The sequence below is a fragment of the Helicoverpa armigera genome, chromosome 4 (assembly GCF_030705265.1).
Source record: "Helicoverpa armigera isolate CAAS_96S chromosome 4, ASM3070526v1, whole genome shotgun sequence".
In the NCBI taxonomy this organism is placed as follows: Eukaryota; Metazoa; Arthropoda; class Insecta; order Lepidoptera; family Noctuidae; genus Helicoverpa; species Helicoverpa armigera.
Genome location: NC_087123.1, coordinates 5,881,622 through 5,909,393, shown reverse-complemented (window position 1 = coordinate 5,909,393; position 27,772 = coordinate 5,881,622). Strand labels below are relative to the sequence as shown.

Sequence of the window (27,772 nt, the reverse complement as noted above, 5' to 3'; positions counted from 1 at the left end):
TTGCAAAAAACGTACGCTCGGGTCATCGTGGTGCAATCTTGGGCAGAGCGTACAATCGCTAAATTAATTTATATACTGTGGAAACGTTTTGATAAACAATTAAATGGGCAATAGAAAGTTTTAAATAATAACCGTGACATACTATACCTACTTAAGATAATGAATCTCTTTTATAATGATCCTGAAAAATACCGTCCATAATATATGGCGTGAAGGAGGAATTGTATTGTGTAAATTGAATACAAAATCATCTGCGCACATCGTTTCCACTAAGCATACTATATTGAGCGAATTTTCCAAATACGGTATTACAAACAAAATTACTTTGTTCTAAAATCTACAACAAAAACAAGTTACTGTGATTATTTTGTTGGCTGTTTACCTATCCCTTTTGTTGTCTATACTGATACGTAGGAAAATCCCTACGCTCATATAATTATCCTCGTTTCAAGCATACCTATTTACTTAATAATATGCCTGTTAAAACAGAACAAAGGGTGTATGTAGAGGTGTTGATAACTATAATGATAACGACCGACACGTACCGACATTTGATACGAGAACATGTACTAATTATTATAATCATACCTTGCGTAAACAAACGCAACAAAGATTTTTAAGCTACTCAAGTTTGTATGCGAAAAAGAAAATGAAAAGTGGAAGATAGAAGTCTGAATGGAAAGATATTGAGGCCTGGATGCTCAGAAAAGCCTTTAATTAAACCTTATTTTACGATTCTAGCCTTCAGATAATTTTAAAACATGTTTTGTAATCTTTTGACTTACACCACATCTATCGTGATTGCCTACGATTTTCAACTACCTATATGTAGGCTATATAATAGAGATGAATTCTTATGGGTAGGTAATATTGGACCAAGTACTGATACATATTTAGCTTTTTTTCTAATGGTTCTAATAAGAGAATATTCGTTTATATAAGCAGATATTAACAATATTTTAAAGCACGTATTAAACGCATATTTCATGATTGTTACGCATATGATAAAACCTACCTAGATACAGCTCGCAATATTGTACCTACGTATAATTCTCACACAATTTGTTGTTTAAATGACGCTTTAAATCGTCACTGGCGGTAAAATAATAACATTTCATACGCTTTTCCCAACATTTTTTATAAATAAACAACACAGGTAATGTTTGTTCACTCAGTGATAAAAATAACGTCTATGGTTCTCGGGACGCCATTGTGAACTAGAGAATACGAGTTTTAAACCAGATAGTAAATTCATTGTATGACATTTTTTGCTTGACAAACATCCAGATTTCAGGGTACAATACAAAATAGAAACTAAAAAAACAACGACTGTTTTGAAGGCTTCAGTAAAACAAAGCTAATTCATATTCAAGCAAGACTTTTACTTGTTTCAACTTCATAAAATTAATTAGCAGTTATCATAATTTTATTGTTGATATTCAACAGCATTTACGAACTTAAAGGGTTCGTAACACAATTTCGTTTATATTCTGTGGAGGTATTTAACGTAAACAATTATTTATTTATACTTACTTTCAGTAACAACACTGGGCTCAAATTAAAAGCTCCTTTCGTTTAAATTCTAGGAAGCGAGCGACAAATAAAGCCTGCGTGTATTTTAACCATTAAAAGTTAATTGAAAATGATTGTGTTAATTTGATATCATTGAGTTACCACATATTTAAGCTTATTCAGACAAGTGTAAACAGGAATTTAATCACGATGACGGTAATTTAATTTTTGAATAGTGTATCAAAATAATTCATAGAATGTTAAAGCATGAGATCAAATCCAAACTTTGAGTGCTCATGTAACTTAAATATTTTTTTTATTTTTTATTTATTCCATGCTTTAAAGCAAACTACGATTTAAAATAACAATTAGAAAATCCTCTTTTTTGGTGTATCCAGTACTTTTTCGAAACAATCGACATAAAAATAAAAGTAACGTTACAAATACCTACATACCTATTATGAAACCCATGTAAAAACTTTTAAGACTTTTTTATGACCACACACTACTTACTTGGCAACAAACAAGTATGACGTAATTAGTCGGTTTCTGCCCATTCTCCTAATATAATTGCTTTTCTGCCTTTTGCTAACCCCATGGGGTGTCGCGGGGTGGTCCTCAGACCAGGCAGGTGCGTTGTAAGTAATTGAAGCATGTCTGGGTACTCCACAACGTACCTAGGTACATAGGTGTACTACACACATAATATTGCTCTGTACCTAGCCAAAGCCTAGGGGGATAGCGCTGTATGACAAAGTAGTCTCACAACAAAAATATAACTACAAGAAAGTTACGAAACTTTTTGAGATAGATGTGGGATTTCTCGTAACATTTTTCTTCAAATGTTTTTTATTTGTTTTTTTAGGCTGTCAACAAATACCAGTCTTGGGTACTTCAATTTGTTGAGCAGGTTAGTGAAACAAAAATAAAAAAGAACAACATCGATTTTCAATGGGTTTCAGCGAAAAAATGAACGCGTTTTAGGGATTAAATTTCTGCAAGAATGTGAGTTTTAATATATGAACAACGATATTAACGACTGGTTCTTTTGAAGGACACCACAAGGGTTGTATGTCACCAAAAGGGTCCACGCACCCATTCCCTTTTAAAGCACCCCATCATTCGCTCTTACATCTGCGCTTTAAATTATTTAGTACCAATTTATTAACGCAGCAGAAATAAAATCCTTCGCGTTTGCTGAAATAACAATTGCTTTTACATAGTTCGTCAAAGCGTCCTGCGAGCCTTTTAGAAAAGCGCAAAGGTATTCGAAATGAACTTTATGAAAAGAAAGCAATGTGAAGACAAGAAAAGATTTATTTTATATAACTCCAGTGCCAGCCACGAAAAAGAAAACACTACAAAATGGGACCTATCTGCGAAATCCCCTCTTCCAGATGCGACTCGTAAATTATTCGAGTTTCCAGTAAAGTTGCACTTTTGTGGTAAGATCATTGTCACAATACGTACCAACTTATAATCGTGGAATTAATTTATTCTTTTAAGTTAAGTAGGTTGATACTGTGTGAGGAAAATATATACCTATCGCATGACAAGGGCATACATTAACCTTATTATTAGTGATATCCGGCAGGTCAGCTGCGTAGCAACAGAAGCCCGTTTTTAGTTGTATTCATGTGACTTGATGGCAAAACAAAACAAATGTTTTTTACGTAGTACTTCGCTGTTTTATTTATGTGATGGAAAAGGTTTTTTTAAAGCAAACATACATTTAAACATCTTCTGTAAATGCAAGGCTACCTTCTGTAAGCAAAAAAACATATTATATACAACATGAATAAGTATAGTAATCTGATATTTATACAATGTAGCACTTTCATTGTTTCATTATTTAATTAAAGCGTTTGGTATCATTGCTGTGCAGAACTGTGATAAGGGATTAACTAGCTATGTATTCTTTGTACACTATTGTTTGTTTACATCACAATGTTTGTGTATCACGTATAATGCGTAAAAATATTCTTACGTAACAGATTAAAGCTAAAACCTTTCCCATGTTCTACAAATCACTGATGTTGTATAATCCAATTTTAACCCAGAATTTCTTTCCTGACCTATATTTTACTACAAATATGTGTGATTAGACATGCCATAACATTTCTGTGGAAGTTTTTAAGCTCGACGTAAGTATGACAGCACATCAAAACATATTTTAGGAAATTCCCTTACTCAAATATTTGTTTGTATGGCCAACGCCGCACGATAGCCACGATATATCGTACCGACCCACGGTCCAGTAATACCATTCTTGCTTTAAATTGGTATAAACGCATTTATTTGGCTTGCCTATATGAATAACTAAAATATTACTTCAAAGTGAAAACAATTTTCTATTTGATGGAAGTAAGTAATTATAGAGACTATAACGTACACATGAAAAGAATTATCTCCATGTTTCCGATCGCTTTGTAATGTTCGTTCAATGCGATACATTTTATAAAAGAGTATAATTAATTCATTTATAACACTCTTATTTATAGTTTGCCGATCGTACCAACTAATTTGATGTATAGACAGGCAAGACTTAGCGTGTTTTCCTTGCTATGTTTCCTATACAATATTTGGTAGCGACCAGTCGTGTCGCTGTCATCATATGATGTATGTTATGTGCAAGGCGGTCCTATCAGATATTTTCTATTTCTGTCACGACGGTGGTGGCCATATCGTAAATCCAGCAATATTTTCGTTAAGGTATATAATCCGTATATTTTTTCGTTAGTGGAATGACCACAGCTTGATAAATGTGCCTGCTAAACTCAGATAATATAGTACGCGTTCTGTACGTAAGTATAACGTCGCTACGTTTCACAGAGTGAATCTCCTGACTGTACAAATGTCAACATTAAGTATTACAAATTGTTTATGAATGTAAAACTAAGCGTTTAGGCCGGAGTTTGAATAGATCATTTGTTACAACTCGGTTTGTGCCTCAAGGCTTTGAAGTTATTTATCGATGGCGATCAAATTGTGAAGTTATTGTTAGTTTAGGTTGAGCGTGCACTGAGGGACGAGGGATCTAATTAATAACTACACGCTTGCCTCGGCCGCAGATTGCAGTCACAGCTCTGAGCTGCAGCAAATGAATGTGGGGCCGTTTCAATTAACATTTCCTGTTGTTATTGCATATTGCGTCACTCACTAAAGAATAGATGAGATATTTAATAGTTCTATCCTAAGTTAAATAAATTAGCTTTTCATTCCTATGAAATTCTGAAAAGGTTAACCCTTAATTCATTTTTTGCTCGCTGTAGATTTTGTAGTCCATTAGTTTTCATAAATATTTTTTCTTAACCTTTTCGTAAATAAAAGTAGGCCGGAAGGTGTCTGACCTCTCCCGGGAGCACCACGAGTAAGCCCCTCCCACTTCTAGTAGAACACGTTAGCGCTTTACATTATCCTTTCTTTGTTTCAATTTAAGTTGGACATTTATGATCGTCTTATTGCGGAATTACAGGACGGCGGAATCTAGTAGAATCGGCGGGACGTGCTCTACTCATGAGCTCTGGAGGATTTCTATAAATCCTACCTCGGCTCCCTCGTTCAATCTGTAATGATAAAACTTTAATGTGTACTTATTTTAGTGGAATTAAGGCAACTAGTCATTTCCAGACTCAATTTATTTCTAGAGTGTAAATTATCTTTGTTATTTCAAACTGACTGAGATTTCTCAAGTAATTTGCATCAAATCTTGGTGGTATAACTAAGTAATTATTTTATAAATTCCCTATATAAGATTAGTCTAAAATTAGACTGTAATCAACAAAATACTGAAGACTTTAGACTTGTATTTTGAAGACAAGACAGGAGTTGCAGTTCCCCATTTGTATTTTAGAGACAAGAGAGAGATTTTGCGTCCACAGGCTTTTCTTGGGGTTTCGCCGGATAGGGGCGTAACTAACTCCACGAGCGAAATGTGTTTCTCTACAAAAATATCTCAGATTTGTGGGGATCTACCTCATGTAATGTAATATTCATCAATGACGTACAAAAGCTGTTCTTTAGATTTACATTCGAGAATTAAGACATGTCAATAGTATGTTATTTTTGTTTGGACTTTTGCCCGATGTTCTACAGTGTATTTCACAATACGCAATGTAGGTTTTACTTCTTTTTTTTGTAAAGAACGTGTTCTCTTTCTGTGTTCGCTGCCACAAAAGGAAATAAAACTAGTGTAAACTGTTCATTATACTTTTAATTAAGCAGCCCATATCGAAGCCAAGGCGCCGGTCCAATTAGATTTTGAAAAATAACTCGCACATTCGTATCCCTCATGTGAGATTTTTCAACAAGTTTCTCAATTTAGGCGAAGGCTTAGCAGTTTTACGACACCCGAGGGACTCTGGATCGTTTTGCCTACAAAGTATTATTTTATATGAATTTGCCTTTGCCGATAGGTATATTACATTAAGTCGAACTATCTTCTCACTTCACGTCGAATTGGACGTCACAAAAAGGCTCGTATTCTTATTTGAACGATCGAAGTGGACGTTCAACGGTGGTGCTGTAACAATTGTTACAAATTGGATGTGCACAATTTTGATATAAACTTTCACGAGCTTTGTATTTTATTGGTAGAAACCTTTCTATTTTAGATATGATGTAGGTATGTAGGTGTAATTGCAGTGTGGCGAGTCGGAGGATACATAAAGCCTCGTCTTCGTGGTGCTTTGCCAATCGCGATCAAGAACATTGGGAACGGAACAAGATGTCTATCTAAATGCAGATATCTGAGCGTGTTGTGTACACTTAAGCATTTATACAAGCCACGCGAATACTTTACATACAAACGGTACTAATTAGCGGATTACACGAAGGTTTAATTAATTTTAATGAAGTACCATTAATTGGCATGAATGGGAATGAAAAGTAATTGATATGTTGTGACAGTTACTCAATGGAAGGCAGTACAGATTGGTACACATTTATAGCATAAAGTTTCAAAATATCTTGCGCATCATATTTTCTTGTATCGAACTATCAAAATAAATTTAAATGTAGGTACAAGGGTAAGGAAATAACGTGAAAGTTTAAATATAAACAAACAGAGTTTAAATCATTTTCCAAACAAACATACCGAACCTAACACAAATCAAGTCCCGAAGGTCCCTAATACAGTTTATTTGCATTGCAACTCTATGTCGTCGGGAAAACACAATTAGAAAAAGTTTTATTACGACAGTAGTTTATGCAAATACAGGTAAAACAAAACATTAATCTTAATTAGTACTTAGACTGGGAAAACGATTAATTAAACGGACATGGACTGAATAGTTTTGTACCGATCCAAACTTCGGACTAGACAATCACTGTGCTATTTCTTTTGCATCAGTTATATGTTCAGACACAAAATTTAAACTCAATAAAATTGTAAATCCTTTCAAATACTGATTTCTAGTATTATACAGGTAAACTAAAAAAAAGTAATCGCGCTATATTTCGTAAAATTGCTTACTCTAGTTCCATAAGCCGTTTGGTGCTACCCGTTGCCATTTTCCACTTTTCACCCGAGATTGGAACTATGCCCAATAAATGGAGATAGGCTTCTAAGACCGCCATAAACGTGTTGTGTAATAGCCCACTTCAGGAACTAGAGCTTTTGGCGAATTCCTTTAAGCATCATAAACGTGATGGGGCCTCAAATACTGCAGTAATATTTAATGTATTGTTTGGAAACATGCACGTGAGCGTCTTACAAGCTTTGCAGTCTTATGGCAAGCTCGTCTACATATCCACATGTGCAATACTAGTGCACAAAGAGAACATTAAATTTACGTCTCAAATGGAAACACCGAAAATCTTCTCTGCCGTCTCGTACTCTGTTAGGATGCACTTATACCACATAGTATAAAATCCGAAGTAACTTAGGTAAAAGTAAAAAGCATGCTTCAGTATTTTTGTTGTAATTTTCTGCCGTGACATGTCCTAATATATGGACAGCAAGAGATATGCGTGAAAAGACAAAAAGAAAAAAGTATTGCGCCTTATGTGACGCATACCGTATTCTTTTCTTTTGCACTGTAGTGCCTCCCGTGTTTGGTGTTCGATAATTATGTTCCCCTTCAATTACATCGGTGATATTACTGATAAAGGGCCGCGGACGTTTGAAAGGCAAACATCTAATTTAGATGGACCGAGGTAATTAAATTGGACCCGTGTGCTGGCCGCGTTACTTTTTAATAATAACATAAAATGCTAATTCGCTTCATTCAGCGGAGATTGCTCCTTAGTTAAATATAGGCATTGGGTGTACAGCGAGGACCAACCGGATATTGCTCAGAGCATAGAAATGAACATCATTTGACTGTTTTAGTACCCTTTTCATATACGTACACGTCAACGCTTATGAATCCCTTCAATAATTTACACAATGATCACACCCCGAGTATGTTAATAAACTCTCGTTTTTAGGATCCATTTATTATATTTATTTATTATCTTTTTGGGGTTAATTATATAGAGACATTTTGTTTGAGTTAGTCATCCGATACGGTCATGAAAATTTAATTAGACCCCGTTTCAAACCCAACCCAAAAATAAATTCCGTCGAAGCTATAAAACGCCCATAATTTCTAAGCATAAAAATTTCAAAACTCATTTTCTCGATATTGACATTTAATTTATACTTACAAAGATTGGATAGAAGTGACAGTGTAGAGCGCTGTCGTCATATTAACGTTGTGGACAGCTGGGAGCCGCCGGATGTTCTCGAAATAAACTAGCCGCGCGCCCGGCCCCGCCCGCTCCTCACAGGTGCCACTCCGAACATGCATCATACTTCACAAGTAATTAAGCCGTGAAAGATCGCTGCAAACATGCAGCGTAACAGACACTGTTCCTGCAAACATGTACCGACCTAATAATAGATAAGTTAATTAATCTACGGTACTTATAACGTCTTACATGATTTAATTATACTCTTGTCACGGTCCTTTTACGTTGATTTGAGTAATGTGATCGATGAATTAGAAGAAAAAGTTACAGTTGAAAAAGGTTTTATGGAAAGGGTCATAAATTGCAGGCATGTGATATATTGTTCGTTTAGTGGTCGCCAATCTTCAGATGAAATCACTTTTTCTACGATATAATAAGGCTTTTAGCGAGCTATACCGACTATAAGGCGATAAAGTATGGAATAGAAAGCTAGACGCGCTCGAAATGCGTTGCTTTATGAATTCACTTTGTACGAGCGCGGTTTTACCTTACAAGCCGCTATAAATGTCGCTCGTATACCTAAAAGGTTTTTACGTAATATAATTTGATGGAGAAAGATTCAAGTAAATATTAGTATCTAGCAAGTGAGCCCGCAGAGGTAATCCTCGCGGTTGTGTTTCCGACACACGTCGGGTTGCATGATTAAGGAGTACGGGTGCTCCTTTGCACGCTTTGTACCAAAATGTTTTCACAGTTGGCTTGGATTGGATGTCACGTTGAAATGAAACTTTCAAGAATAACTGTATTTATTCAGTGCTTTTGATATGTACAGTTTAAAGTAAGATTTAGTGTTGCATTCTCATTTGGTATTATTTTCTTCAAGCAGCTTTTACGAATCTCATTCATGTTTATAAAATTTATGTCGTTATCTAAGCTCCTAATCATGAGCTGATCATATTGTGAGATATGTTTTATGATATTATACGACCACTGATAAAATGGATGTGAATAAATCTAAAACATTCCACAACATGCACCCGTAGTTATTTCGGAGAACTTTTTAAATGGAGAACAGACGGATTATTTATTATAACATCAATAATAGACTACCGTTATCGAATAGCCTGTCAAATGCATAGTTATGAATAACCACATGAATAACCCCTCCTCTTTTGGTAGTTATTGTCATAGCGAGTATATTGCCATAAAGACTATTATGTGAAGCTGGCTCTATATTATTTACATAATAATACACGTTTGATGGCGTAATGACGTTAAAAGCAGATAATGTGTTATCAATAATCACTGAAATTAGGTCACGAATTCTTCAAAAATCACTGATGACTGGTACCATTATATTTTATTGTCGAGATTTATGGGTTCAGAATCTGTTAAAACTATATTTCAGGCGTTTGATAAATAGGATTTTTATTTTATTTATCGACAAACCTTTTAGTCGTCAGTGATAGCTGACCTATAAAATAACTCTTAAATAATAATCGAAAATTGAAATATTTTAAAAACAAATGTGCAATGCCTCGCTTATAAAATGTACCTGCGTTTTATGGAATTGCTCGCTTGGGAAAATTGTGTGGCAGAATCGTGTATGAAAATATTTACGCTTCGATCTACGATTCAAGAGTCTAATATTGAAAAATACCTTTGACTACTCATGAGAAAATAGTTGGCTTTTATTGAAATAAGTTTAAATCGAGAGTCTATAAATAATACATGTTTTCCAAATAAATATATAATTTTGTAAACTTGAATCGTTTTGTACAACAATACAGAGCTTCAAACACAATTGCTTTTCAGCAGAAAGTAGCATGAAAGTTCAAGATGTTTTCTCTGAAATCAAATAATTGTATGTATTTATGTTTATACATAGATATAAAACATTCCCTAACAAAACATGTCATAATAACTAACGTAAATATACCGCGGGGCAGTGCATGACACGGGTTAAAGAAAGGGATCAGGTTAGTTGATACCACCTTTTGTTTCCGTAATAACTTGACTAACTTTGCGGTTGCGTGATGGGGTAACAAAGAATCCCCTATTTGTCTAGTAGGCATTAGTGTAGGAAAGTTTGTATGTTTCACACCCGCGCTAGGCGGCTGCTACGGATGTCGCCGCCCTAACTTTTTCTACAGCGGCTGCGGCCCATAACTTTTATTTGAGATTTCCATAGGTTGCAACTGGTCAGCCTACGGACGACCACAATGTATTGTTTACAGCACTATATATTTATCTGCTCAAAGTGAGGGTTGCAAGCGAATCCTGTTCAATATTAATAATTTATACCGAAGATAATATCCAAATATGCTCGCCGCTGTTAGATCGGAAAGAGAAGCAATAAAACGCGTGAGGCGTGTGCGGTCGGCTTCCGAATAAAAGGACGAGTGTATATAAAAAATCTAACGAGGATGTAGGACAGCCGGCTGCGTCAGCCGCTCTCGCGCCATTAATCTCAGCTTTATTATAAACACAGGAGCCAACTAAATCATAAACAAGTTTAATGTGGACCTACTTGGAGAGCCCTTTCATTCCAATGCTTTAAATAAAGTGTTCATTGAACTAACAGTTTACTCCACAATCGATATGATAATAAAAACACTTCATTTCTACGAGTTCGTATTATCATTATCTGAAAATATTTGTCTAGCTTCAAAATAATGAATCATGTTTCGAGCATGTTTGATATTACCTGGCAACTATTGTGTCTGTCTCCATAAATTACTCAAATGTTTCCGCATGCAAAGAAACGTATTATGCTTACTCACAGAGTTGGACAGTGAAAAAATTGTATTGGGATTGGGACAACAATAAATAATGCGTGTCGGAAAATAATAACTCATTCTGCAACATGTGCTAACAATGGTCCACAGGGATACCTATATTTTGTTTTGTTATCCCAAATGTTTTTTATACGATTTAAACTGAATCATACATTGTATATGCCTACCTACTTACAGAAAATTTAAACAAAACATTACAAACAACGCAGTAGACACAATAAACGTTGTCGTGTTTTTCTCAAGGAATATGGCAACAGTCAGAACATCTTCTGCCAAAACTTATTATTACGGCTGTCTGCGAGGAAACATTATTTTATTTTCTTCTTATTAATATCCGAATAAATATAACACGTTTTCCTTTCATAATATTCCTTTGATTATATAATTATTATTGTGTTTTCGCTATTCCATGGTTCACCCCAAGTGGTTAAATACGTTTTAATAACTATTAATACTGCCCTTAAATTACAGTTAGGGGGAGACCCGTAATAAATTAATTACTATCCGAAAGCAAATATTATGGTCTCGTTAATTTAATTTATTATACCTAACGAACGAAAACTGAGCAATACTGAAATGGAACGTATTTATCGACATAAAATAATTCGTACTATTATTGTCGAAGTTTTAATTGGTCAAGTTCGCGATCCGTCAGGTAGTGTGCAGCTGTTCTTAATAACTGTGCCGAAAGCTTTGCCAATTACGTCACGCCATATGCGGCGCGAATCAAAATGTGGAACAATATTCACTTGCCTGGAGACTGATGACAATCACCGCTACCGAATTTATTATTACCTATTCCACTCGGAGCTTCTTCTATTTGCTCCATAATACTTCTGCAGTGTTCACCGTAAGTACCCTATTTGGCCCTCATAATTATTCCGCTGGGCATTGTTAATTTAATAGTTGCCGCGCCGCCGTGCTCGCGGCGTTTACAAATTTTGTTTTGATCAACATTCTTAGAGGATATTCGCCAGTAAAGTTGTTTTGTAATTAATCTTCACGACTCACCCGCTTGATCTTGCTGAACTAATGAAATTGTAATTAACGATATTACCTTTTCAATGCGCTTTTACCTTTTTATTGTGCGTGTACTTGTATAATATTAGAAAAATTTATGATGTACTACTGTCTTGGCAATATCGTTTTCAACGCTAATTAATTAATACTAAATTGTTCATAATGTAAAACTATACATGGCTTATAATCTACCCTAAATTAAATTTAAATGATATTGCCAAAGTTCCACTATTCCAAGAAAATGAGTAGGTATGGGTCCGTATAAATCCATTAAATATAATAATATTGCCTGTAAGGATTACGAAAGTTTCGCCGACACCCCCCGCGACCTAACATTGTTGAACAAAACGACATAAATCTAAGTTAAAAGTTAATTTTGTCAATCCGGATAATTCCTCAAGGTTTAATCAGACTAAGTTGGGTGTAATTAATGTTCAGTAAGGCCACACAATCTAGGAAAGCTTCGGCTTAGCCCGCTACGGAAATCGGAGTTAGCAGCGCGCTGGGCGGCGCTGGCGGGTCGTGCGCGCCGCCGCGCTAGCGGGCCGCGCGCCAGTGCCATGGGGGCGAGCGACCGCACGAACGCGCCGCGCACCGCTCTGCTCCACAACCCCCTTATTCTAATTTACGTCACTCGTCTGTCAAAACTCAGTCGAACAAATAAGCCCACGGACCTAGTTAATTAGACGCGTCCCCAGATGGAAGTTTTCATAAAATTAATTCATAAACACTGCGGACTATGAAGTGATTAAGTTTACCGCTTTTTTGTGCGAGTTTCAAGAACTGGAAAACTTTTTGAAGGACTTCGTGGTACTGTTTCACTGGATGTTTGTAGGTATCAATGTGATGTCGTTAATTTTCTTGTAAAATACTGGCCATTACTGGCACTTCTATATCATTAGCCTTGCCTGCTGACAGTTTAAGTATAAAAGAAATCAGTAATTTGAGGTCATATTAACTACGATTGAATCTATCGTTATAAATAACATAATTATGAAATAAATAAGTTTATAATAAAATAATAATGTTTAAATAATCTAAACTATCACAGCAATATAATAATTTCCCAAAATGTATTTGAGAATAATATTTTTTTATTACATGAATAAATTAGAAATCTGTCAATTTACAATTAACAAACGGAATAGGAACGAAAAACGTAATTAAGAAGAACACGAGTTGAGGGTCAATTTTATTACGTCACCAAAGATAGGGACAGATGTAAGTTGAACGGATTGGTTTACTGAAACAATTGTGGCGTGATTAAAATGCAGAACAAAAGGCTCACCATTACGTGGTCGATTTCATTACGGAATTCGGCGGTGGGCCCTTCTGCCGAATCGCCGATACATCGACCTTTAGCCGCCGGCTCTTTTCCCTTTTCTTTACTAAATCACTGGCTATCTACATAAAGTAACGCAGAAAATACTGTTAAATTCATCCAATCTGAATCGTTGTTTAATGAATCGGTTAAACACATTTTGTTTAATTGCTTTTATACCCAAATCAATTTTATCGCCTCGTCTCCCTTATAACTAAATTCATTTAGCATTCAATATAATCGGAATGCTCTTATAGCATTTCAAAGAGGCCGGCTGCTCTGAAATAGCTAGACTAATTAAAAAGTAATTATATTTTTATAATTTTGGAGTCCAAATGCCCGGAATTATTTGGATGGAATGGCTTCATAGTATTTGGTTACTTTCTATGTTATTTTAACTACATAAAATGAACTATGTATTACTCCAAAGTAACCGTCGCTGCTCGTAGCAACGTAGAACCTAAAAGTTGACGTTCTATTTTCCCTAATACTCAGTTATATTTTGATCTGGAAAACGTGCAGTATTTTGGCAAAATAAATACAAGATCATGTCTCTCTAGTACCTATATTAAAAGAGAGATTACATTTAAAAGGAATCAATACCTATAAAATTTCAATGGCGAATTACCAATTTAAATCGAAAAGAGTAAAAAACAATTTCACATACGGAGAGTATTTTTCCTAGACCATGTCATACTTTTTTAAACCATTTTTGTAACGTTAATTGCTTTACCTGTTTTGGAACGAAATGTGGGTTGGCAAACATTGTGTGCATGAATTTTCAATTGGACATTTTTAGACGGTAAATAAATGACGACCGGTTGTATAGACTCAACGTGAACCCGTAATTGAATCGGTTTCTATTAAATTATGAAGGGTTAGTTAGGCAGTTTATTCCAGAGGGTGACAAACTTAACTGTTATGGTTGTTCATCTTTTCAAAAATATATGAAGCTTGTATACTGCATACTGAAAATCATACACTCCCTTTTCTACTTAAAGCTCTCAAACTATTATCTATCCTTCGAAAGCCCAGATTCCATCAAAATAGAGAAAGGAGAAGATTTTAAACAAGCCATAGAATTTTGTTATTTAAACATTTTGTCTCCGCCCACTCAGTATTATCCCTGAGCGGAGAAATACTATTGGTTGTTTAAAAACTGCGCTACGCTCCGCTTCGGTGGTGTCTGGGCCTAATGTAATAGTAACAAAAATCCAATACACTGGTGGCAAATGTAATCGATAGCTCCATAGAGATTATAGTACCTTGGATTAGAAACATCATCCACAAAGTCTCAGAAAAAAGTATGAATTTCAAATGGACTAACTTTTGAGGGACGAAGGGAGGAGGATTATTTATGGATTATCTCATTATTCTTATAGCGGTGTTATTGTTGAAGTTTTTATTTACGGTCATACTGAGTCACACTGGTTTGCCTGTCAAAGGTACAATTTTTTTTAAACTTCTTCGCTCACAGTCATAATGTTCTTGAAAATATGCGTTATTTTGCATTTATTGATTTTATTGTCAAGTTGAAAAAAGCATATGAAATTAGTAACGCATATCTGCTAAATAGTAGAAGAATGTGGAATGAGAATAACTGGGATTGCTCACTACGAGCCGTTTTCTAGCTAATCATAATAATTTTAATCGAATTATTTTGGTTTTCTATTTAATTAAATACCAATATTTAATTATTAGTACAATCAAAACTGATTGCGTCTGAGACAAATATTGATTAATCTCAAAGAGGTCTGTACACTAGAGACCAATTTTACGTGGAGCGATCGGCTTTCTCAGCTTCAGCTTTATAGGGCATCAAACGTAGAAAGTCTATGCTAAATTGCTCAAAGTTATCCAGGCCTTATTACCCGTCACCTCTGTATCGGAGGATTCTGAATGTCAAATAAAATAAATAAATACTGCATAGCTTGCTATTTATTGAAACCACAGCGAAATTGAACTACGTTAAGTTTAAGTTTCAATACAAATTCAATGTTCCATTAATTGTAAGCAAGTTTCGGCATTTCACACAGAGTCCTTCACGAACTTGAAATTACAAATATAAAGTTGAGGCTTACCCACTGACTTATTGTGCAGGTGGATGGACTTAGCTGATTGTCAAAGTTTAACTTGTTCCAAGCACATTCAAGTAAAATAAGAAAAATGGGTTTTTCCTAATCTCGAAAGTTTACCGTGTAGAGTTGTCTTCGTCCAAAGTGCATTTAACTTTTGAGACAATATCTAAGAGGGAACTGTTAAGCCCAAAATTTTGCACAGGCTAAATGGCTTATTAGGTACTTACTGCTAAAAGTAGCTACCTACTAATTGCTTTTGCGTTCACAGTGGGTTTGGCTCGCGGTTATCGTCTTTGGTGCGAATGTTCAGATCGTTTCGTACACATGTCTCTGGTTCGATCGGCTGGGTCCCCGCGAAATGGATCTATTCCGTGACTTTGTTACATATCAGGCAGTGGGGGGTTACTAGGCGGAGTTTACGCTAATCTTTTGTGTTTCCCCTATGGTGGTAAACCTATCAAAACTCATTTATGGGAAGCTATTGGTTGTAAATGATAATGAAATACGCATATCTTGGTGGATATTCAGATAATTTTAAAGTGGTATTTAGTAGTTGCAGATGGGTGAGCCTAGATTATGTTTAATGAGAGTTATCTTTGGTGATTAACGATCGATCAATTAAACTTCGAGTCTGTTAATTATCAATTAGTCTTCAGAAGTGTCGGTAATCGATATGGTGTTTTGACTAACCAAAACACTGCTGTAGCAATCAAACTTTTTCTTTTCGATTAAAAATCGATCCTAAATTCGGGCAGACACTAATTGTTCAGTTGGTTATTGATCGTATCTGTAGTTTTTCCCAGTAGTTTGTTGAAGCCTGTCATACAGATACTATCTACGGAGATGCATTGTTTGTAGTGCATAAAAAAACAAACAGTTTCACTTACAAAGGCGCAGCTACGTAAAATAGTTAAAACAAAAGATGTAGACAAGTGCAGGTAACTTTTAGAGAGGTTTTCTACTTTTACGGTGAAGTTGCAAGAAGTAGGTAGATACATTACCGCAAAAAGCCTTTTAATGTCGATCGATTGCAGCTAGCTTCTGCAATAGTAGGATACTTTCTCTGATTTATGCTTTTAAATCATATGTTATGATAATGCCACTTCAACGAGAAAAACCTTTGTTATTATTGTTGCATTATGTTTCTGAGAATCTCTATGTTTTACCGCATACTGCTCAAGGCATACTTATAATTTACATTTTGTTCTAACTCAGTTCTCAACAAGTGATTATGTTACTACCTACATTCTTTGAAGCAGACTTTATTTTCCCTCCTTTCTGATCTTTACTTTGATTTAAAATCTGATGAATTCACTTTGTTATTTATGTAATTATCTTTCTTTCTTCTCTTCTATCGTGTAGTATTACACTTTGTGCATAACAGAAGATTAGCTAATTTGAAACAGATAACCCAATGAAACAAAAAAAGATTATAAAAAAATGTATTATTAATGATCCCTTTGTTCTTTATAAAAAAGACTATTCTGCTAAAAAAATTAAATCACGCACAACGCTGTTGACGAAGGATTTTAATTGGTGTTTATAAAATAAGCAGTTCAATGTGGGAAAATGGCTATTATACAAAGGCCGCTGGATTATATTATATTTTGCTGGTATTTGATTTGGTTGGGGTACGGAAAGCAATTATAAGAAAAAGTTTTTTGTTGTTTTTGGTAATTGAATTTGTCCTATGTCCACTGACAAATATTTTGTTAACGAGTTCCAGTCTGCTATCAACCACTAAGTTATTGTAGTTTTAAACTCATCATTATAGTTTGTCAGCCTTGTTAAAGTTAGTGGAATGAACTTAAACATGATTAATAAAATTAATCAATTGCAATGATGTTTCCAGAGTAAACGCCTTAACTGAATGTATTTCGTGTATTTTATCGTAATACAGAGGTGATTTTTGATAAATATTGCAGCAAAACCAAAACCTACAGAGCCTTAAGAGCTCAAGTTAAAACTTAGAATGTCTCCAAACAGAAGACATACCGGTACCAGAAAGGTTATCTTCAAAATTAAACAGTTGAAAGAACAACAATTGAACTTTAAAAAATAGGTTCGATTTTCAAATTCCACCAAAAGACAGGTTGCTTACTTTATGCTCACAATGGAAGAAATAGCCAAAATTAAGAAAAAGAAAGAGTCTACAATTCGATTTTCAAATAAAAATAAAAAATCGGTAAAAAAACTTTTAAGTCAAACGGTTTTATCTTATGTGCACTGAAAACTAGAAAATAAAAAAATAGTTACTTACCTGTCAACCTACGTAGGTGGTCTTGGTCATATTAGACTAAAATAAAAACGTGGGGCCCATTAACTGTTGCTGTAGTACTTTCTTCTAGAGGTTATAATAGGTGTGCATGTGCATTGCATCGACTTACTATAATCGTAACTGGAGATTTTGACAATCAATAATCAGCCGTAGCGGCTTCACCAGCGAAAGCCGAGCTCATGATCTACCAAAGTATAAAGATATGCTTTGCCATAGGTAGGATTTCAAGGGGCCCCACGTTTTTATTTTAGTCTAATATGACCAAGACCACCTACGTAGGTTGACAGGTAAGTAACTATTTTTTTATTTTCTAGTTTTCAGTGCACATAAGATAAAACCGTTTGACTTAAAAGTTTTTTTACCGATTTTTTATTTTCTAGTTTTTAGTATTTAATGAAAATGCCTACCGAATATTCCTCATTGTATCTAATTCATTTAGTGCATCATTATTACACGGTCTCTTACCTGATAATTTATTACAATCTAATTTTAAAAAAAGTCATTTTTTTTAACGACACCAAAAATCATCAAGTGACCCCTCCCTGGGTCAGCAGCGGTAAGGGAGTGCCAGACTCTTACTGACTAAAAATAGTTATGTTTCGTCGTAGGCCTTTTATGTACCAGGGCCACGGTAACTCTTTCGAACAATCCCGCAGCCCAGGCAGGCCTGGCGCCCTGTTGGGCCCTGCTGGGTTGCTGACAGTATTCTACTTGTGTAGCCCTTTCATTTGATACCCATATTGAGGGGTTGTGGAAAATATGTAATCCGCCATTTTGTGCCGGCGGCCATATTAGATTTACAATGTTATTGATATTACTATATTGTAGTGTCATCGGAATAAAAGGTGTATACAAAATTTCAGATTAATCGCTTGACAGGAAGAGGGTGTTTGAATTACTAAATTGGACCCAAGAATAAAACAAACGGGATGAGCTAAATAAAACCGTTTAAAAATTGTTATCAGCCATTTGGTAGCGGCGGCCATCTTAGATTTCAATTTTGCATAGTAAATTGTATTCTACTTGTTGAGACCTTTCATTTGATACCCATGTTGATGGGATTGATAAAACCTAAGTTATCCGCCATTTAGTAGAGGCCGCCATCTTGGATTTGAATTTTATATAGTACATTGTATTCTACTGGTTGAGCACTTTCATTTGATACCCACATTGACGGGATTGATAAAACCTACGTTATCCGCCATTTTGTACCGGCGGCCATCTTGGATTTGCAATGTTATTGATATTACTATATTGTATTGTCATCGGAAATAAAGGTGTGTACCAAATTTCAGATCAATCTGACTACAGGAAGGCACTGAAATTTCAATTTCTAAATTTGACCCAAGAATGAATAAATAATAAATAAAACAAACGGGGTGAGCTAAATAATAATAAAAAAATAAAACCGTTTAATAATAAAAACCGTTTAATAACAAGACATGTTAGTGACGCCATGTTGTACCTAGTTGATATATAAAATATATTTTTCAATACAAATTGAGTATAATAATACCGATAATATCTTATTATTTTTTCATTAACGGCAACAAAAATCAAAAGGCTATTGTAATTTTGCCCAAGAATCCCGATAAATGGTTGATTTTTGACAAAAACCTCTTCGAACAGGTAAAATAAAACCAGTCAAGTGGGGTTCGACCGCTGAGGGTTTCGTAATACGACGATTTACTAAAATTTTAATAATAGAATTATTCTTTTTATTTTAGAAACTGGAAACGAGAATTCTTTTAAAAATTCTTTAAGTTTTTCGCTTTATTTAGTCTAGAACAGCTGCGGGTTGGCCATTACGAAGATTTATTTGGTTATTACCTACCCACTGTTTCAACTACTCTCACGTGCGCATATCTCCGCAGACGAAAAGACGAACACTTCAAACAAAAAGGCTGCCTTCTAACGAAAAAAAGTTAGGGTTTTCCGAAAAGTCTGGAAGTGGAGCGTAGATAGGTAGGTCTAGATACAGATGAACAAATAAAAACCTGAAATGCCGACCGCACATAGAATCGGAATCTCAGCCCTAAACCTTAGACTAGGTATATATAGAATATGTGTATCTAAGCTTATATACTACGTGCGGGTAAAACTAGCGCTTTTATTTGTTCTATTCTCAGCAGCCTACATAACCTTACCGCTTTCTACAAACCTGATAATATATATCCTGAAGGACCGACTTACCTGTTGTACAAATTACCCTTTCCAACGCAAACAAGGTTAATTATGATAACCATTTATTTTAATGAAGACGGCAAAGTAAAATATTAATTTTTAAAAGAATATTCGAACAAGGTTTCAACCCCTTCAGTCATTTCGAGTTGCTTCATTAAAAACGGACCGTTTCAGCCGACGACAGGAAAATTAAAAAGCATAAAATAAACGAGTAAGAGAGAAAGTATCATGTATTTACACGAACAAAATGCATTGGTGGCGCAATTCATGTGAAGCATGAAGAATAAACGTTGGCATATCATCTCGTTAGGAAATATGGGACACGGTGCGACGCGCTCCGCAAAATGTGTTCCATTGCTCTTTGTGTCGCCTTCTTTTGTTCAGTGATCTACCCGCCTACCCACATGCCCAGCAACGTGTCGCGTTGTTTTTCAATAACTCACTGCATACCACTGCTAATTAAAGGGTCGTTATAAGAGCCACTGACACTGCACTAAAGGATACTTGCAGAATTTTTCTAACATTCTCTATGGTGCTCTGAATTTTTAAACGGGAAGTGACCTGTTTTTTTACGCAGAGCACACTTTGTATAACACATACCTACGTGAGTACTGAGAAGACCACACATGTTACAGTCATAATAATTTAAATGACTTCCGCAGTGGAAACTACAGTATACTTTGTTGGAAAAAAAGTTACGTCATCATTGTCTACGAAAGCTTTAAAACTATCCTTTAAAAGTTAATTGCCTATATCTATTTTATTATACCAAGCTTTTAGATTCTTGCAATTTGTTACACGCCACGTTACCAAAAGCTAATCGTAATATTGATTTTTAATCTCATCATATACTAATAGCTTGTTTGAGCAGACACATTTTATCAGCTTGTATAACCTAAAATACTGACTGAATAACGTATTACGTACTGTATAACAGTATACCATTGATTTCCTACAGGGTGTGTGGTGTTACAAAGCTTTCAATTACTGAAGGATTCTCTTTTCTCGCTATTTCTGTCGATTAATGAGACTTCGCGACTACAGCACTAATGTATTGTAACACGGTTGGTGTGAAGATGCGGTTATTTAGTGTTATTAAGTCATTGTTGTGTTATTTCTTGAGTTGATACAATAACAGTGAGTATAGTATGGATCACGATAATATCTAAACAGTCTCAATATAAGGAATTACTAGTTCAACCGGTAATGCTTTTTAAAATATGCCCAGTTATTCCAGAGCTTAGCGCGTCGTAACCATCTTGTAAGTCTTAAAACGTAGGTAAGTTAAGATATAAGCAAATGAATTTGTTACCTACTATCTAGGTAAACGTACAAAAGGCTACCAAATTAACGCAGACGCCTACTGTCTCTTAACAAAACTCGTTCCTTGAATAAGGTTTTAAACTTCAACATGAAGAACTGTGTACATAAGCGAATCGGAGAACTCTTCATTTGAAAGTTTTAAACAATTAAAGTACTCGGTTATATTTAGCATTGTATAGATAAGAGAAGTAAAGAGAAAGAGAGAAAACTTTCACGAGAGCAAATCGTGAACGAGATGTAGGTCTTACTTATGTAGGTACGATGTTGTATTAAAATTAGGTCTTGGATCCTGAGGTAGGTATTAGCCAGCTAATTTATAAGGCCTATGTCTACACCAGCTTTATTTAACGCCCGTATTTATTATGTACCAAATCCGAAAAAGAAGTGCTTTACGTTGTTCTCACTTTCATAATTTGTGCTTCTAGTCACTTCTAATTCTTGTAATCGTGGTTTACGGAGTTATCCTAGGGTTAGGTGAAGTCTTTTCGGGTACAGTTTTATGTTATGAGAACAAAGAGTACCTATACCTAATATTGAGTCCCTTGAAATATTTGAAATAACACAACTACGTATTAATCAAGCTTTATTCAACACAGTCATGCAAGAACCCTGTGATCGCACTCCAGCGTGTTCATTAACTTGTTTTTGTAAATATTTTACCAAACGCGGTTACTCACTTACAAAATTCGTCTTTGGAGTTTGATATTGAAAAGGGCAGGCCAAATTGAAGGATTAAATGTTCCGTCTGTGTCAATATGATAAGAGCTGTGAAAGGCTCGGCTCCCAACCCCGAATAAATGTAAAATTGAAACAGAGGACAAAGAACCAGCATCGAGATTGGTCAGAGGCAATCGGTGACAGCTGTGTTTCATGTCGCCTCTCCTTACTGATCCCTTACATCCCAGCTGTCGAAGCCCCCTTTTACACTTTCGAGTACAACAAAATTGGGATCTACCGAAATAAATGTCATAACCATTTAATCAAACAAAAGGTACATCAAGCTCGTGTTATTAGTTTCAAATTGACGCTCTCAACAACAACAACATGAATTTAATTAATACTGTGAACAATTTTTGATTAATAAAACAAAAATATTTGCCTTTCTAAATTGCCTTTGTTATTGCCAAAACAATATATTTTTACGTAACGAAAAAATAATCAAAACACTCGAGAACTTGTTACAAGTTTCAGGAGAAAAACTTGAATTGCGGACACAAGTTGTTCCGGCGCAATATTTGAGACCGACACACAATGCGGTGTCGCATCTTATTGAATGTGTCGATACGACATCTTCGACGATCAAAAGATCATTCTTTTAGAAACGGTTCGGAAATTAAAGTAAGCTTTTTTTGCAGTACCTCGTTACAGTCTATTATAGACGTAGGAAAATTAGAGACTTCATAAATCAGAATAAAACGAATAAGACTTTTTTCTCAGCATCGTTAATAAATTATAGTGAAGCTAAAATATTTGAATAGTAAATGAATCAGCAAAAATCCGTTTGCCAAAGAATATTACTATGTTTCAAAGATTCAAATCCAATCCAATCACGAAAAGGGAATTCGTAAAAGTTTACCAAAACGTTAATCTGTCTGGGGATCTGTTTTTATTTGTACGCAAATCAGGCTTCTAATATTACATTTGAAATCCTCATAATACGCTTAGAGTGAGCGCAGTTTGAGCGTGTTATGAAAAAAGCTTCTTTTTTTCAGGTTCAATGGAAAGTGGGATTGACATAAAATGTGTGTGATTGTGCGTCGTAGGCTCGTGATCGCGTGATATTGTGAACCGAGCGAGTGACTGTACTGTGAACTGTGGTGCACTATAAACTAAGAAGGATTGTAGTGGTATAGTGAACTCCGGATACGGAACATCAGGTGTTATGGAGGTCGTACCATCAAGTGGAAGCCGCATCCTCGTGGCGTTCTTTGCTACCGTTTTCTGGGGAATGGGTGAGTAAAACATTATTAATATAACATTAGGTAAGCCTGTAGGCATTCCCTTGAGGGACTAGACGAGTAGACTAATGACGCTAATGTTTTTAGAATTACATATGTCTCATATTTTGCACAGATATATTCAAAGACTGGAAAATGTAATGACAGTTGTATTCATTACCGTTAACCTCGTTTTATTAACTTTTTTTTAACAAGTAACAAACTAACGGCATAATGTACTACAAAAGTAAGCTCAAACCTATCTTTTTAGAACAAAATAAAAAAAAACTTCAAAGCTAAGATTTCAATATTCTGTACAAAATTTAACTTAGAATTATATTCCTCAAGTTTTCTAAGTAAATACTCACGTCTAATGGAGCACGGTAAAGACTTTCATCATGTACCTATAGCCTGCCATATTACGTTAACTTTCATCCACTCGGCATCTTGTAATATGTGGCTTATTTCGAGTGAGCTAGTCTGAAGTGGATGTTAGGCACATGATCCTTTAGACACTAAACTCATACGGCTCAAGTTCAGGAGGTCAGTATCATGAAAACAAAATACCTTTGCTCAAGGAGAAAATTCTCAGTACAAAATGGAAACTTCGATAGGCTTCATAACAAATATCATATAACCAACCATACGTACGAGTATAATTTACAAGAATGTAATTATGTATTGAACACGCATTTCTATTCGTGTACGCAGTTGATTAGGTGTTAATCTAGCTCCGGTTTCAGTTAAATTCAATTATCTTTAAGTGCTTTTGAATAAGATATCAATTATTACGCTAAGCCGAGTTGGAACTTAATTATATTGATACATCCTGCCTACTATACACATAGTAAGTATTAGATATATGTATCTGAAAATTATAGCATATAATAACTTACGAAAATATAACATTACAGTATAGAAAATGGTCTCACGTAAAAGGCGAACGCCTGAATGTCTATAAAAGTGATTGCAATATTTAAGCACGTGAAAAATAAAGAGCCAGGATCAAAGGTGGATTGATATTACTTCATAATAAAAATGCTTTATCATGATAGCAATTTCCAATTTACGAGTAAGTAAGGTAAACGTACCAATAGTCGTCGGATTTCGGAAATCCCTGACTTTGAAGCGCTACTGTGTGTTAAATATTCAATAGAAAATGAAAATTTTTGCATGACGTGATAGAGTATTTATTCGTTATTCTAAGTAACTAATGTTTTTTTAATCATTTTGATGGGTTTATATATTTATTAAGGCAAAAGTAAAAAAAGGGCGATTTGTACCAATAGTCGTCTGATTTGTACGGATACTCGTCAAATATTCCCAGTACTCGTCAACTTTTAATGCTAATGTAAACTCTCTGCTCTTGAACATAAGGTTCAAGTTATGTAAATTTTTTTGTGCTTGAATTTGTTAAGCATTCTTGTGCCTTTGAAACGTTAGGTGGGTAGATAGATAAAAAACCAAATCCCTATTTAGAACAGCAGGTCATAATCTGTTAGAAGAGCAGGTATTCAATAAAACAGATATGTACGTAGTTGCATTTTAATTTATATTCCTATCTATCAAACTCTTGGAATCACAAAATCAGTCTATAAAATATATGTTATATTTCTTAATCATAATCATAATAACCATGCAGTCATGTGCATATGTAGCACGAGTAAAATAATTACTATTAAAATATTTAAATTGTAAAATAAAATACTTAGTTTTCACAAAAAATAAAAGCCATATTCATTTGTATACCTTTCCGCGAAATAATTACTAACATTCATAAATATGTAGGTAAGGTTGTCATTCATCAAAGCTTCTGAACTGCTTAGCGCATGCTAAGTACGATTTGCAAAAATTTCTATAGACAGTTCAAACTGTATCAATCAAAAAAATATGATTAGGTACAACTAAGCGTTCAAACCCAATAATAATAATATCTAATAAGTCCCGCAGGGCATCTGAGGTGGATGACGGGGAGTAGCGACCCCGTGGGGCTATATATCCGAGTGCTCCAGGGAGAGCATACTATCTCCCATCTCCGGCCTGCCGGAGTGAAGCATGACGGGGTAAGGTCTCCCGCCTCTTAGCTTGCCTTCATTGGCCGTCCAGTGATGATATAGCTTTCTTCTAGAGCAGGGTTAGTAGCCCGGCTCGGCCACCAACCACGAGGCACCTACCCGGTGCCTCGTGGTAAGTGACGATTGAGCCGGTGATGCTGGACCTGCAGGGAGCGCGTGATCTGCGTTTAAAGTCCGCCGAGGTATCCTCACCCTTCAGCCGCTCATGTCCCTATTGCCCTCTTGTTGCTATTTAGTGACTGATTTCCGGGGGGCCAGTAAGTGAGCTGGCGAGCCCCACCTGCAATTTTAACATGTATTTTATACATTGTCATCGGCAGGTGCCATAGTTCCTCATCATCATCATCCTCCGAGCCTTTTTTCCCAATCTAGACACACGGCAGTGTGTCCGCCAAGTTCGAGCAAAAAAGGCGACACACCGGCCGTGGGTTATATTACACGAACCATTTCGGGCCAAATTCGACCCCCCTGTAACTCAAAATCTATTTTATTTACGCATATCAAATTTCTAGTATCTGTTGAGACCCCCTCACTTATCTAAAATACAAAATTTCATTAATATACCTATTGTAGGTCTTGAGATATTGACGTCAGAAAATCGCTATTTTTACTATACACTTATTCACTGATTCACTTATTCACTGACTCACTCATCAAAAACCTAGACCACTTCCAATGGTCGTATTGACTTGAAATTTGGCATGGAGGTAGGTCTTTATGTCAAGGTAAAGGGAAAAATCTGAAAATGGCCAAGTGTGAGTCGGTTTCAAAATAATGAAGGTGTTTTATACCCGGTGTAAATTTATACCCCTAAGGAACTAAAACGAACTAAATTTATCTATATTTATATAATATATCTTCGAATGGTACAAAGGTTTGTATTTAGTCAAAGTAAAGTAAAAATCTGAAAACGGCCAAGTGTGAATCACTTTCGAAAATAACGAATGTGTAACTTTGATCCACGAACATAATATATGATAACATGTCATGTCAGTCAGTTGGTAAATCTAGTCATAGTTAATCTAGTTCATTTATTTGTAAGAAACATAGTGCATATTAAAAAATCTAAAAGATAGTATAAATGAGACATTTCTTTAACTAACTTCATCATAAGAAAAAAATAAAATAAACAACCTTACAAAAATAAATGAAATCCCACCCAAAACAAAATGTGAAAGTCTGCCAAGTTCGATAATATGGGAATGCTTCGCCTATAAAAGTGAGATCTGAATAAGTACCAAGTTCCATACACATACCTCAGTTAAAAATAGTTACTTTTTAATGATGATTACTTGGCAAGTTTTAATAGAAAATTTAAATACTTGATTCATTGCGTTTAGTAGGTTTATAACAAGGTGTATGAAAACTTGCCAAGTAACATCATTAAAAAGTAACTATTTTTAACTGAGGTATGTGTATGGAACTTGGTACTTATTCAGATCTCACTTCTTTTATAGGCGAAGCATTCCCATATTATCGAACTTGGCAGACTTTCACATTTTTGTTTTGGGTGGGATTTCAATTTCAATTTCAATATTGGGGTCGGCTTCCAGTCTAACCGGATTCAGCTGAATACCAGTGCTTTACAAGAAGCGACTGCCTATCTGACCTGCTCAACCCACTTACCCGGTCCACCTAATACCCCTTGGTTAGACTGGTGTCAGACTTACTGGCTTCTTACTACTCGTAACGACTGCCAAGGATGTTCAATGAAAGCCGGGACCTACAGTTTAATGCCATCCGAAACACAGTCGTTGGTGTCATTGGAGGATATACTTAGAAAGTACATACAAACTTAGAAAAGTTGCATTGGTACCTGCCTGACCTGGAATCGAACCCGCGCCCTCATAATTGAGAGGTTGATTCTTTGCCCACCAGGCCACCACGACTTCTTTTCTAGGTACCGTAGTTCCTATAGGTTCCTATATCCTAATCCACTAACATCCCAACGCAATAGCCCAAGTAGTTTTCCTCCATAGTTAGCAATAGTTTAGCACAGAACTGGGGATTGTCCTTGGGTTCATTTCTATAGTATACATGGATGGTAGTAGTATGTTTACAGGGATAATCTTCGGTTTTGTGTCACCATTTCATTAAAGTTGTCTCAAAAGGACGTTTTAAATTTTCTTGCTGCATCTGATGTTATGTGTGGCCCCTTGATTCACAGTTTTTATGATTTTTAAAAGGCCCTCTTGCTTGTAGTTTCTTTCAGTCAAGATCTGCTATTAAAATAATGATCATGCAATCACTAAATACATACAACTTTAAATAAAAAAATCTTATTTAAGATTACTCTTTACCCACCAATATCGAATACGACAAGCAAAGAAGTGACAGCGATAAAAGCTATATCATCTTAGTTTCAAAACTGATTTTAATATTTTTTGTGTCAAAACTAGTTGAATGACATAATTTTTATACAGGCGCTATTAAGGCACGTTAGGGAGACGCCGTACAATACGCGTGACGACATGCAGTTATTTCGAACAAAAAGCATAGTGTAAGAACAGTCAATTTTTGCTTGCCGCAAATTGTAATCCAAGCGTAGTAGAAACAAAGGCTAGTACTAGACCT

At 35.3% G+C, this 27,772-nt stretch overlaps 1 protein-coding gene across 2 annotated transcripts in view; it reads left to right on the top strand.

The window, feature by feature from the left end:
• Positions 1–12,537: 12,537 nt before the first annotated feature.
• LOC110384131 (uncharacterized) overlaps positions 12,538–27,772 on the top strand; it is a 52,966-nt gene continuing 37,731 nt past the window's right edge. Inside the window, exons 1-2 of one of the 2 annotated variants that reach the window (XM_021345239.3) lie at positions 12,538–12,833; positions 22,899–23,138. In XM_021345239.3, coding sequence (XP_021200914.2) covers positions 23,069–23,138 — 70 coding nt within the window. In that variant the 5' untranslated portion in view covers positions 12,538–12,833; positions 22,899–23,068. Of the gene's footprint in view, positions 12,838–22,898; positions 23,139–27,772 lie in introns of both variants that reach the window. The other variant, XM_021345240.3, reaches the window with a different exon arrangement.